Raw genomic sequence first — 13,667 nt, forward strand, 5'->3', positions numbered from 1 at the left:
TATTTGGTATGTGTGCTTAAACACAAATATAATTTGCCCTCGACCAAGGAAATTGCTCTTTTAATTTTTCTATTACAAAGAATTCGGTAACAGCTTTAAACAAAAGCTTCAGGTAGTCAACTGCATTCACAGGATGAATCTTGTAAAATCACTACACCAAACATTAAAAATATATATTGCCAAATTTTATTCTAGGCAGCTACACAACCTTATCTCCCACTTTTTGTAAGGTCTGCCCCGGACACTGGTGAATATAGTTGACATGCAGTTTGGTACAAGCATGTAAAGTGTGTAATGTGACAAGTTTGGACATGAGAAACCAATGCCACGTGAAAGCCAGTTTATGAATCCAATGCATCTCAATCAGGATCACCTCTTCCATTGTTCTTCCCCATCTCTCCCAATCCCACTCATCTCCTCAAATTACTTGGATCCATTTTCACATATGGACATTGAATAGTGTGACTATATTCATCCACCCTCTAGATAATCTGTGTCTTTCATATTCTGACATCATGTGTTCATGTCTTCTACTTTCTTGAATATTATAGTTAAAATAATTGTTTTAATGTCTTTGTCTGCTAATGTTATCATTATGTTACTTTTAAAGTTATTGTAAGGTTATTAATTAAATTTTCTCTATGTGGGTTATTTATTGATTTACTGGGGCTGGGCATGGAACCCCATGGAACCCAGGGCCTTGTGAATGCTAGGCAAGTAAACTACCATGGTGATACATCCTCAACCCAGTGTCTTTCCTAATTTTTAGTATTTAAGTTATTAATAAGTGTATGTGTGGCCAGGTACTGGTTCCTCATGCCTGCAATCCTACCTACTCAGGAGACTGAGATCTGAGGATCATGGCTCAAAGCCAGCTCAGGCAGGAAAAGTCTGAGGGACTTTTATCTCCAATTAACCCATAATCCAGAAGCAGAGCTGTTGCTCAAGTGGTAAGACTGCTAGCTCTGAGCAAAAAAGTTCAAGGACAGCTGGGTACCCATGGCTCACGTCTGTAATCCTAGCTTCTCAGGAGGCTGAGATCTGAGGATCGTGGTTCAAAGACAGCCTGAGCAGGAGAGTCCGTGAGACTGTTATCTTCAATAAACCACTAGAAAACCGGAAGTGGTGCTCAAGTGGTAGAGCGCTCGCCTTGAGCTGAAGAGTTCAGGGACAGTGCCCAAGCCCCATGACCCACCAAAAAAAAAAAAAAAGTTCAAGGACAGTGAGTGCCCAGGCCCCGAGTTTAAGCCACAGTACACACGCAAACACACACACACACACACACACACATACACACACACACACACACACACACACGATAGCACGTGTGCATATGATTTTATAAATTAGATAAATGCATATGATTTAAAAAGTAAAATACAGAGCTATCCATTTATATGATCATTTAAAACAGAAAAATATATTCGGGAATATTTTATGCAATTTTAGAAAGTTGAACTACTGAATAACTACAATTTTCATACATTCCAGTTTTAAAGATAGGTAAATAGGGCTGGAAATGTGGCTTAGTGATAGAGTGCTTGCCTAGCATGCATGAAGCCCTCGGTTCAATTTCTCAGTACCACATAAACAGAAAAAGCTGGAATTGGCACTGTGGCTCAAGTGGTAGAGTGCTAGCCTTGAGCAAAAGCAGTTCAGGAACAGTGCCCAGGTTCTGAATTCAAGCCCAGAACTGCCCCCCCCCCATAAAAAGATAGGTAAATAATATAATAATAAAGACAATTTCACAAGCCAAACATCTATTTGTTTGGGGGAGGGAGGGCAGTACTGGGGCTGAAATTCAGAGCATTATTTACTAGATGTGTATTCTATCATTTGAGCCATGTCTCCATCTCTTATTGCTCTGGTTGTTATTGTGTGCATGTCTATGTATGTGTGTATGTGTGTGCATAGGTACTTGTGTGTTTGTGCTGGTCCATCCATCCTGGGGCTTGAACTCAGGGCCTGGGCATTAATCCTGAGGGTTTTTTTGTTGTTGTTTGTTTTTTTTTTTTTGCCAGTCCTGGGGCTTGAATTCAGGGCCTGGGCACTCTACCACTTAAGCCACATGCCACTTCTGGCTTTTTCTGTGTATGTGGTTCTGAAGAATTGAACCCAGGGCTTCATGCATGCTAGGCAAGCACTCTACCACTGAGCCACATGCCCAGCCCAACACTAAGGTTTTTTTTTGCTTAAGGTTAGTGCTGAGCCACAGGTCCACTTCTGGCTTTGGTGGTTCATTGGAGGTTAAGAATCTCATGGGCTTTCCTGCCCTGGCTGGCTTTGAACCTCGATCCTCAGATCTGACTCCTGAGCAGCCAGAATCACAGCCATGGACAGTTCGCATCTGGATTATTATTATTATTATTGTTGTTGTTATTGTTGTCAGTTGTGGGGGCTGAACTCTGGGCCTGGGCGCTGTCCCTCAGAGCTTCAGCTCAAGGTGAGCACTCTACCACTTGAGCCACAGTGCCAACTCCGGCTTTTTTTGCTTATGTGGTGCTGAGGAATTGAACCCAGGGCCTTGTATATACAAGGCAAGCACTCTACCACCGAGCCACCTTCCCAGCCCTGGATTATTATTTTTAAAATAAGGTCTTGCATTTTTTCCTGGCCATGCTAAACTTAGCCAAAATAAGAGGCATGTACCACTTCACTTAGCTTTTTGTTGCAATGAGGTCGTGAAAATTTTTTGCCCGGTTTGCCTTGAACCATGATCCTTCCAATATCCACCTCTTAAGTCTCTAGGATTACAGGAATCAGCCATCAGCAACTGTCTTTTCTAGACAGTTTGTATGTTATACAAGCACAAAAATATATCTAAGTGTATATAACATATAATTTAAGAGTAAAACAGAGCACACAAACACTTATATCTCACTTTTCCCTCCAAATACATGGCAACATCTTTAATTATAATTACAATTAATCTTTATAAATATTTTAGTTTCAACTGTGATTTGGGGTTACTTGTGAAATACACTTCTCTAGTACTCAATTGTGAACTCATGTTTGAACATATAAAAGCACTACCTTGGGGGAGGACTGTCCATCACCTTTGGCATCTTGTGCATAGCTCCAATTCCCTGTCACTTGAGGAGACTGTAAAATAATTTCTTCTGGAAATAACACTTCAAAACAAGAAAACATAAAATGCAGGTATTACTGAAAAGCTTAAAAAATGTGAATGGAGGCAACTTAAATGTTTATGGCTGATAGTAAAATTATTTGTATTCTATTTCATTTCTTCTGGACTTCCTTTATACTGTATAAATTTAGCATTATTATAGAACTGCATATTCTTTGCAACATCATTTTTTTGTAAAGTCAAAGGAATACAAAGCAGAGTTTGATACATTTCTTTTCAACTATTTAAGCATGCTTTTTTTTTGGGGGGGGGGGTCCGGTCATGGGGCCTGAACTCTGGGCCTGAGCGCTGTCCTCATCTCTTCAGCTCAAGGCTAGCGCTCTACCACTTGAGCCACAGTGCCACTTCCGGCTTTTTTCTTTTTTCTTATGTGGTGCTGAGGAATCGAACCCAGGGCCTCATGCATGTAAGGCAAGCGCTCTACCACTGAGCCACCTTCCCAGCCCAAAGTATGCTATTTTTTTTTTTTTATCTATTTGTAATAATAAAAAGTGTATTCTTGAGGTTGGGAAGGTAGCTCAGTGGTAGAGCGCTTGCCTTGCATGCATGAGGCCCTGGGTTTGATTCCTCAGCACTACATAAGCAGAAAAAGTAGGAAGTGGGTGCTGTGCTGTGGCTCAAGTGGTAGAGCACTAGCCTTGAGCTGAAAAGCTGAGGGGCATATGGGTATCATATAGTTTTAGTTTCAACATCAACAGCCTAAAGCAATACTTTGGGAAGACAGCATTACCGGTCTATAAAATACTACCTTTTACACCTAAGTGGATGACTTGTTCAAGTGCGAAGTGACACCGTCTGCTTGTGGTCCTAAGAGAAAAAGACATAAAGTAACTAACCATAAGTTTAAAATGCTTCAAGGGAATAAAAGTTGCAGAAATGTGATCACACAATTGCCATGATGTGAATGTCCTTTAGAAAACCCATGTTGAGGGACTGGGAAGGTGGCTCAGTGAGGTAGAGTGCTTGTCTTGCATGCATGATGAGGCCCTGGGTTCAATTCCTTAGCACCACATAAGCAGAAAAAGCTGGAAGTGGCTCTGTGGCTCAAGTGGTAGAGCGCTAGCCTTGAGCTGAAGAGCTGAGGGACAGAGTTCAGGCCCCATGACTGACAAAAAAAAAGAAAAAGAAAAAGAAAAAACCCATGTTGAAAAACTTTTTTTTTTTCAGTGCAGATGACTGAACTTAGGGGAGATAGAAATGTAATTGCCAGTGTGATGGTTTAGGGAGGCGGGACCTTTAAAAGAGAATCAGATCTTGAGGACAATACTGTTATTGTGGAAGTAGGTTAAAATTATGTGGTATATAGCTTAGAATGGTAGGAGAGCCAGTTTGAGTTTATATTAATAGACTGAAGAAATATATAATCACCTTATGAGATCAAAGCAAAAATCACTGAAACAGAACAGAAAGACACTAGCAAAGGCCAATGAAAACTGGAAGTTGAGTCTTTGAAAAGATTGCTAAAATAATAAGACTTGGCCAAACTGATGAAAGGAAAGACACAATCCATCAACATTAGGAATTAGAAAGGTTAAATCACTACATATTACAGATATTAAAAGGATAATCAAGAAATACTGTAATTTCACACAAATAAATTAGACAACTTCAATAATGCTTAACTCCTTAAAAGACACATCTACCAAAGTTTACTCAAGAATAAACTGATAACCCAAACAGTCCTTTATTGAAAGAATATATAGTTTAAAAGCTTTCCTCATCCAAGTGCTCAAGAGACTGAGATCTGAGGACTGATGTTCAAAGCCAGCCTGGGCAAGAAAGTCCATGAGACTTTTATCTACAATGGACTTCCAAAAAGCCTAAGTGAAGCTGTGGCTCAAGTGGTATGGCACTAGTACAAAATTTCAGGGACAGCACCCAGATCCTGAGTTCAAGCCCCAGAATGTGAAAAAAAAACTCTCACAATGAAAACTCTGAGAACCTTGCATGAATTTTGCCAAACTTTTTTTTTTTTTTGTCGGTTGTGGGGCTTGAACTCTGGGCCTGAGAGCTGTCCCTCAGCTCTTCAGCTCTACAGCACCACCTCCTTGCCAAACTTTTAAGGAAGAAATGAAACTCATTCTACATAAAGTCTCCCAGATATGATTTTTTTTTGTTTCTTTTGTATGTTCTTTCCCCATGGTATAACTCATTTTCACTGAATTTGATGTTGGTGCCTTTTTTGTTTGTTTGTTTGTTTTGGTCAGTCATGGGGCCTGAACTCTGGGCCTGGGCGCTGTCCCTCAGCTCTTCAGCTCAAGGCTAACACTTTACCACTTGAGCCACAGTGCCACTTCCGGCTTTTTCTGCTTATGTGGTGCTGAGGAATTGAACCCAGGGTCTCATGCATGCAAGGCAAGCAGTCTACCACTGAGCCACCTTCCTAGCCCTGTCGGTGCCCTTGTATATACATTTTTCTAATTTGTGGAGGGGAAGGGAAATAACAAAATGCTGAAATAAGGATATAGGTTTACCCATTGTAACAATGAGATGTACAAGACAGTATGTTGAAAATGAAGTTTACAACTTGGGGGGGGGATTTAGGGAGGTGGGGAAGGAAGGGATGGTAGGGGAAAAACAAAGGAAGAGGTAACAGTGCTCCATAGGACATGTACTCATTACCTTAGTGTTACACCTCAGGGTACACTATTTTTACAATAAAAACAAATTCTCCCAGAATATGTAAAATGAAGTGATATTGTAGATTAATATATCCCAAGATAATAACGTGAAATTAAAGTTTTAGTGAATTACATCTAACAAGTGCATTGAACAAAATCCATACACATTCTTGATTAAAAACTCAATTTAGAGCTGGGCACTGATGGCTCACACCTGTAGGACTAACTGATCAGGAGGCTGAGATCTGAGGACTTGGTTCAAAGCCAGCTTAGGCAGAAAAGTTCATGAGACTTATATCCAATTAGCCACCCAAAAAAAAACAGAAGTGAAGCTATGGCTCAAAATGGTACAGCGCTAGCCTTGAGCAAAAGAAACCTCAGGGAGAATGCCCATGCTCTGATTTTAAGCCCTATGACTGACCATAACAAATAAACAAAAACAACCCTGGCAAACAACCTCAATTAAGAACTCAAGTTCCACAACCTGGTAAATAAAATGAACAAGGGTGGATGCCCTTTTGAAGACAAGAAAAAGGTAAACCCCATGCTTACCACCAGCACTGTCCCCAAAGTTCTTACAGTGCAGGAAGGCAAGGTAAAACATATTAAAATGTAACCAGACAAGAAAGGAAGAAGTAAAATTGTCTTTATTTGATACATGATTGTGTAATGTAGAAAATACTTGGCAATCTGTAAAAAGCTACTAATCAAGTTTTACAAGCCTGCAGGATACAAGATCAACTGCTTTGACAAATACTGAAACACAATTAGAAATTTAAGTTGAAATCAGAATTTATGATAATACTAAAAACTCTCAAGTGATATAGCTGACAAAGATTTAAAAAACCTCCTGTAAGTAATTCTAGCTATTTAGTAGTTGCAAATTTCGAGGGCTGTGGTTCAAGGTGAGCCCAGGTAAAAAGTTCACAAGACTTCACCATAACTAACAGTTGGCTGCAGTGGCAACATGCCTGTTATGACAGCTATGTTTTGAGGAAATGTAAACAGGAGGATTGTGATCCAGGCTGGCCTCAGTCACAAACAAAGAAAAAAAACAAAAACAATAGTCTATTTTAAAAATCACCAGTGCAGGGGGCTGGAGGTGAGACCTACACAGTACAGCACCTACCTCGCAAGTATAAAGCCCTAAATTCAAATCCCAGTACTGTCCCAGAAAGAACCCAAACTCTATAAAAAGCACGCATATCATACAAGATAAGGATTTTATGGCTAACAAAAATGGTCATTATTCACTACTAAATAGAGAAATGCAAGTCAAGTTCATAATGAGCTATACTATACATCTACCAGGTTTGCACGGTTTAAGAAATTTAACAAAATTAGGTTTTAGGGACAGATAGATCAATAGATAAGTCTCTAGAAGATACTAGAAGTCAGTGCTGCAACCACATGTGATGGGGGGAACACATCAGATCCTAAACCTATAATTCAGTCCTAACTACTGGAGGCCCTGTAGTACAGTAATAATCAAAGAAGAAAATGAAAACGCACATCAACAGACCAGATACAGGGAGGACATTCACACAGTCACACATAGTATAATATAAAAACAAATGAACAGCTGAGGGGCACCAGTGGCTCATGGTTTATGCCTGTAATCCTAGCTACTCAGGAGGCTAAGACCTGAGAATCAAGGTTTGAAGCCAGCCTGGGCAGGAAAGTCCATGAGACTCATTTCCAATTAGCCTCCAGAAAGCAGGAAGTGGAGCTGTGGCTCAAGTGATAGAATGCTAGATTTGAGCAAAAAAACTAAAAGATAGTACCCAGGACTTGAGTTCAAGTCCTAGGAACGATAGGGAAACACACACACACACACACACACATACCCCAATTTAACAATTTTACACAAAAACATAATGTTCAATGAAAAATACAATTCTCTGGAGCTCCAATAATGCAAGCTCCTCTCTTTTTGGTGGTATTACTAGGTAGGAGCTCTACTACTTGGGCCATACCCACCTTCCCTTTTTCCTTTCTTTTTCTTCTCCCCTCCTCTCTTGCTCTCCCCTCCCTTGCTCTTCTCTCTGCCTCTCTCTCCTTCTCTGTCATATACTTATATGAAAGCTCGAACTCAGGGCCTCACATTGACTTGGTTTTTTCACTCAATGTTGGTGCACTATCCTATTAGTCAATTAGGGTCTTGTGTTTATTCCCTGACCTGCCCTAGGCTGCTATGTTTTTTCATTATATTTCCTGCATAGCTGAAATGAAAGACAGACCACCATGTTCAGCTTTTTTTTTTTTTTGTACCGGTCCTGGGTCTTACACTCAGGGTGTGGGAACTGTCCCTGACCTTTTTGCTCAAGGCTAGCACTCCACCACTTGAGCCTTAACTCTACTTCTGGCTTTTTTGGTGGTTAGTCAGATCATATAATATAAAAACAAATGAACAGCTGAGTGCCAGTGGCTCACGCCTGTAATCCTAGCTACTCTGGAGGCTGAGACTTTCCTATACAGGCTGGCCTCGAACATTGATCCTGAGATCTCAGCCTCCTGAGATTACAGGCATGAGCCATTAGTGCCTGGCTTTTTTTCTGTATTAGTTGAGATGGGGGTATTATGAGTTTTCTCCTGGGCTGGACCAAACAATATTCCAGACATCTGCCTCTCAAGTAGCTAGTATTACAGGCATGAGCCACTGTGTTTAAGTCAATCCTTTTATAAATATCAAAATAATTAAAACCAAAGAACATATTCTTTCTGCATGTACCTACAATGAATACATTCTTCCAGCATGTACTTTCTTGAAAAAGTAGGAGATGCCAGATACTGGTGGCTTATGCCTGTAATCTTAGCTACTCAGGGGGCTGAGATTCTGAGAATGGTGGTTCAAAGCCAGCCAGGGCAAGAAAAGTCCATGAGATTCAATTTATATCCAATGAACTTCTAAAAAGTAGAACGTGGAGCTATGGCTCAAATGACAGAGCAGTAGCCATGAGCAAAAAAGTTCAGGAATAGTACCCAGGCCCTGAGGTTAAGCCCCAGGAGTGGTACCAAAAAAAGAAAAATAAATAAATAAAAACAAGAAAGAAAAAAAGAAAGAAGTAAGAGACCATTCCTGTAAGGCCAAACTATTCAGTGGTCTGAAGTAGGAGGATTAAGTGTTTAAAGACAAGTCTGGGCTACATAGTTGGAATCTCTCCAGGTCAAAAAACAAAAAAGGGCTGGGAAGGTGGCTCAGTGGTAGAGCGCTTACCTCGCATGCATGAGGCCCTGGGTTCAATTCCTCAGCACCACATAAATGGAAAAAGCCAGAAGTACTGCTGTGGCTCAAGTGGTAGAGCACTAGCCTTGAGCTGAAGAGCTCAAGGATAGCGCCAGGCCCAGAGTTCAAGCCCCACAACCGACCAAAAAAAAAAAAAAGGTAAAATTAAACACAAAATTCTAGTTAATGGTTGGGGGTTCACTAGATGAAGGAGAGTCAAATGGATGACAGTTTATAGCACCTGTGAGACACATAAGTGAATATGGCAAAAGACCTGAGGGACTAATGCTGATAGCAAGGATAGGCATGGGGCATGTAAGATTTGAACATGAATGAACAGCCAGACACCAGTGGCTCACAGCAGTAATCCTAGCTACTTGGGAAGCTGAGATCTGTGGATCAATATTCAAAGTCATCAACAGTCAGATAAACCCAAGAATATTATCTCTAATTAATTATCAAAAAATCTGGAAGTGGAGGCATGGGTCAAGTGGTAGAGCACCAGTTTTTTGGGTCCGGTCGTGGGGCCTGAACTCTGGGCCTGGGCGCTGTCCTCAGCTCTTCAGCTCAAGGCTAGCACTCTACCACTTGAGCCGCAGCACCACTTCCTGCTTTTTTTTTCTTCTGCTTATTGGTGCTGAGGAATCAAATCCAGGACCTCATGCATGCAAGGCAAACACTCTACCACTGAGCCACCTTCCCAGCCCTAGAGCACCAGTCTTAAATGTAATAGCCAAGTAAGAGCACAAGACTCTGAGTTCAAGCTCCAGCACTGGTGTGCATGCATGCCTACACAAACACACACACACACACACACACACACACACACACGCACGCACGCACGCACGCACACACACACACGAATTAGCACATAAATTCATGTACCTTTGTATACCAAGAAATATTTGGCAATACAGTTCTATTAATGAGCATACACAGGAGGTGCCTGGAACCGACAGGGCAGAGGTACAGACCACCTGGCACTTCCTCTATCACTGTGGAGACTTCAGATTTACTCAAGGGCAGAACATCCAACAATGATGAGGAAACATTTGCATGCCTTACCTATTGTATGTAAACTCCACATCCATAGGTTCAAAGTTGTATGTTTGTTCAAATTTTGGATTAAGTTTAAGAGTAACATCTTCTTCATGAATCTGAAAAACAAGCATTTTAATGTCCACACACTAGACTTAACTTCTTGGAACCTTATAACTATATCCAGAAACCCATCACAAAAAACTCATTTTATAATAATAAATTCATAAAATTGATCTTTATGCGCTTAAGCTAAAATCTTAAATACTTGAAAATTTAATTGAATCAAATCACTACCATCAAATTATACCATCATTATGTACTGCAATGTGGCAATGTCTTCACTCACACCAACTCATTCAGTGAACTTCTCCCGATACCAAAGGTGCTGTGAACACAGTGCAAGGTGGGCTCCTGACTCAAAGTTTCCACAGCTATACTATAGGGAACCTACACGACAATTCCTCATATTCTTTCATGAACAACAGGAAAGAAAAGAAAACTTCTGAGGGGATATGGGAAGAAGCCCCACACTCTCGGGAGAGTAAGGAGCACAATGGAGGGCAAGGGGCGGGCTTCCCAAGGGCCAGGGCAGCACTAGCAGAGGCAGGAAGCCAAAACCTGAGTGGAGTCTGACATGATGGAGAGGAAGTTAATGCACAAGGTCAAACGCCAGAATGGATCCCTAGACAGTGCCTTCTTATTCTTGGCAGACACTGCCACCGCCACTTACCAGGAAGGTCACCAGATAAAAGTCTCTGGGTTTTCCAGAGAGTATGAGGAATGAAAGGCGATCTACAGCCGGAGATCACTAAGCATACTTAGAAAAAAGCCATCGCAAGTCAGAGTGGCACCGAGAGCCCTCATTAGAAGTTTGTGCTGTCAAGGACATGCCAGACAGACACAAGCAAGTATCTGAAAATCTTGTGTAAAATAAGAAAATGGGCAAATACAAGACAGCAGGGGAGCTTTAAAGACTCACTCAGAGTACTGAGAAGTAAAGGCAAGAAGGAGACGGGGAAGGCAACAAGTGGGAGTGGCCCCAGCACACATTTTGGGAAGGCAGAGGACCTTGTGTGTGTCCGGCTGGCAGTGGACTGTACTTCTTTCCCCTGAGTTCCAAAACTGGCCATCAAAGGAGGGCAAAACTTGCCAGGGATCAAGAAACTCTCTGGACTGTCTCTACTGGATAGAAGTATAGCCGTGCTTGGTTCAGAAGATCAATGTAAAGGTAGAAACTTTTTTTTTTTTTTTTTGCCAGTCCTGGTGTTTGAATCCAGGGCCTGGGCACCATCCCTGAGCTTCTTTTGCCCAAGACAAGTACTCTACCACTTGAGCCACAGCACCACTTTGGCTTTTTCTGTTTATGTGGTACTGAGGAATTGAACCTAGGGCTTCATGCATGCTAGGCAAGCACTGTACCACTAAGCCACATTCCCAGCTCTAAAGGTAAAAACTTGATGGGGAAGCAATTGAAGGTCCATGGTGTCTCAATATTTTGTACCAAGTCAGCTGCCTGCTACATCAGTTCTGAGTGAGTCCCAGGCAGTCACTCCTGTACAGACAACGGAGTGGAGGCAAAGCGGCAGTGCTTCCTGCTTAGCTCTATAATGCTGCTTCTTTTCTTCTTCAGTACTAGAGTTTGAAGTCAGGGCTCCATACTTGTTAGGCAGGCACTATCACTGAGCCACTCCTCTAGCCCTTTCTTTGCAGCATTTTTTTTTTTTTTGGTCGGTCATGGGGCTTGAACTCTGGGCCTGAGCGCTGTCCCTCAGCTCTTCAGCTCAAGGCGAGCGCTCTACCACTTGAGCTACAGCACCACTTCCGGTTTTCTGGTGGTTTATTGGAGATAGGAGTCTCACGGTCTCTCCTGCCCGGGCTGGCTTTGAACCGCAATCCTCAGATCTCAGCCTCCTGAGTAGCTAGGATTACAGGCGTGAGCCACCAGCGCCCGGCTCTTTGCAGCATTTTGAAATAGGGTTTCTCTTCCTCCCTAGGGTGTGATTTGCCTATTTTAGGCTTCCTGCTTTAGCTGGGACAATAAACACACACTGCCATGCTCCAGCTTCTGCCACTGAGATATAGGATCTTGCAGACCTTTCTGCCCAGGGTAGTTAGAACCTCAATCCTTCTGATCTCAGCTTCCCAAGTATCTAAGAGTTACAGGTACATGCATATATAGCTATGATTGAGAAGGGGTCTTGGACATTTTTCTGGCAGGCTGGCCTTGAACTGTAATCTTCCCAATTTCAGCCTCTCAGGAAGCCAGGAATATATGTGTGAATCACCAGTGCCCAGTGCCTGATTCAGGTTCTTTGGCACCCAGGGTTTCCCTCTTGACATGGTGACTAGTCTATTTGGAAACTAACATCACTGGTCGTTTGTGGTTTCCTTGTGCTGCTTAGTCACCAGCCAATGTGGGCTGTGGAGTTGGGTGAGGCAAACTAAACCTTCTGATATAGAACCAAGCCTTCTGATACCGGCCAAACAGCAGCTGCACTGTAATGGGGCCAAGTCCCACCATTCAAAGATGAGAGCTCAGGGGCTGTCAGCATGGATAGATGCAGGGGTTATTTCCTGGGAGTACAAGGCAGCTTCCTCTCCTGAATGCCTTCTGAAGTCATGTTCTGTGCCTTTTGGGCTACTAAAGTTCTTTTTGTCTTTTAAGACAAAAAGTGTGCCCCCTCCCCCTGCAATAATTGCCTGCAGTCTTCCTCTTATCTCCAATATTGGAAACTATCCATTGTCTTCTGTCACTGTTGCTTGCAATCCTCACTGAAGGGAAGAGGACTAAGCATGACTTGCAGCTTGGGGCTTAGCACACATGCTGCACTGTCTTTACAAGAGCTCTGGAGCCCTGCCCAACAAGGTTTGGTCTTCTGAAAAAACACTGTATTCTGATAACTAAGTCAGTATTACAAGTACTAGGGAGCAGAGTGGAGCCAAAGGCAAAGGTCTGATGCTCTCTCAAAGATCTTTTGAGTCTCTATTAGATCTCCTCACTCCCAAGATGAAGGCTCTGGAATTTTCATTTTAAGTTTTCTGTTAAGTAATGCATCTTCTCTGATGCACAGATTAATATTCTCCACATAGATTCCAGCATTACTCAAGAGCCTGTGCTCAATATACAAATAGTGGAAATGCCTGAGAGTTACAGACCCCATAGACACGGTGATCTAAAGCATCGAGAACAAGTCTTTCCCTGTCTCAGAATAACAGCTGCACACTTGAGGGTCCTTCCTTCCTGTTGAGGCTTCCAGAGTGCCCAAAGTTGACTGCCTGCAAGCATCATGACTCTTATATGTAACTTACATGGTTGAAATTACAGGATTTATTTAGGTACTTATATATCCCTTCATATATAAAAATAATGGTATACTTTATACTTATATGTCCCAATATACAGACGAAACTCAAGGAACTCCTTCTCTGAGGGTATGTGAAGGTAAGCCTGACCTTCAGCTTTTAGGAAGATGTCTTCTCACCTCAATGACATAGCCGATGTACTCAATGACATGTCCATTGTACTCTTGAGATTTTAAAATCAGTTTGTCACCTAATTAAAAAATATATTATCTTGCATCAGACCAACACAAAATCACAAATTTCTCCTGCTATACTAGATCAGATGCTT

At 41.9% G+C, this 13,667-nt stretch overlaps 1 protein-coding gene across 4 annotated transcripts in view; it reads right to left on the reverse strand.

Annotated features, from left to right (window-relative positions):
* The window catches only part of Mov10l1 (Mov10 like RNA helicase 1), a 73,202-nt gene that overhangs the window by 23,471 nt on the left and 36,064 nt on the right, over positions 1–13,667 (reverse strand). For 3 of the 4 annotated variants that reach the window (XM_069999793.1, XM_069999792.1, XM_069999794.1), the window contains 4 exons: positions 13,519–13,589; positions 10,061–10,152; positions 3,897–3,955; positions 3,034–3,131 (listed from right to left, as the gene is read on the reverse strand). In XM_069999793.1, coding sequence (XP_069855894.1) covers positions 3,034–3,131; positions 3,897–3,955; positions 10,061–10,152; positions 13,519–13,589 — 320 coding nt within the window. The remainder of the gene's footprint in view (positions 1–3,033; positions 3,132–3,896; positions 3,956–10,060; positions 10,153–13,518; positions 13,590–13,667) is intronic. The other variant, XM_069999796.1, reaches the window with a different exon arrangement.

The sequence above is a fragment of the Dipodomys merriami genome, unplaced genomic scaffold, assembly GCF_024711535.1.
Source record: "Dipodomys merriami isolate MVZ:Mamm:240054 unplaced genomic scaffold, mDipMer1.0.p SCAF_55, whole genome shotgun sequence".
Classification (NCBI taxonomy): Eukaryota; Metazoa; Chordata; class Mammalia; order Rodentia; family Heteromyidae; genus Dipodomys; species Dipodomys merriami.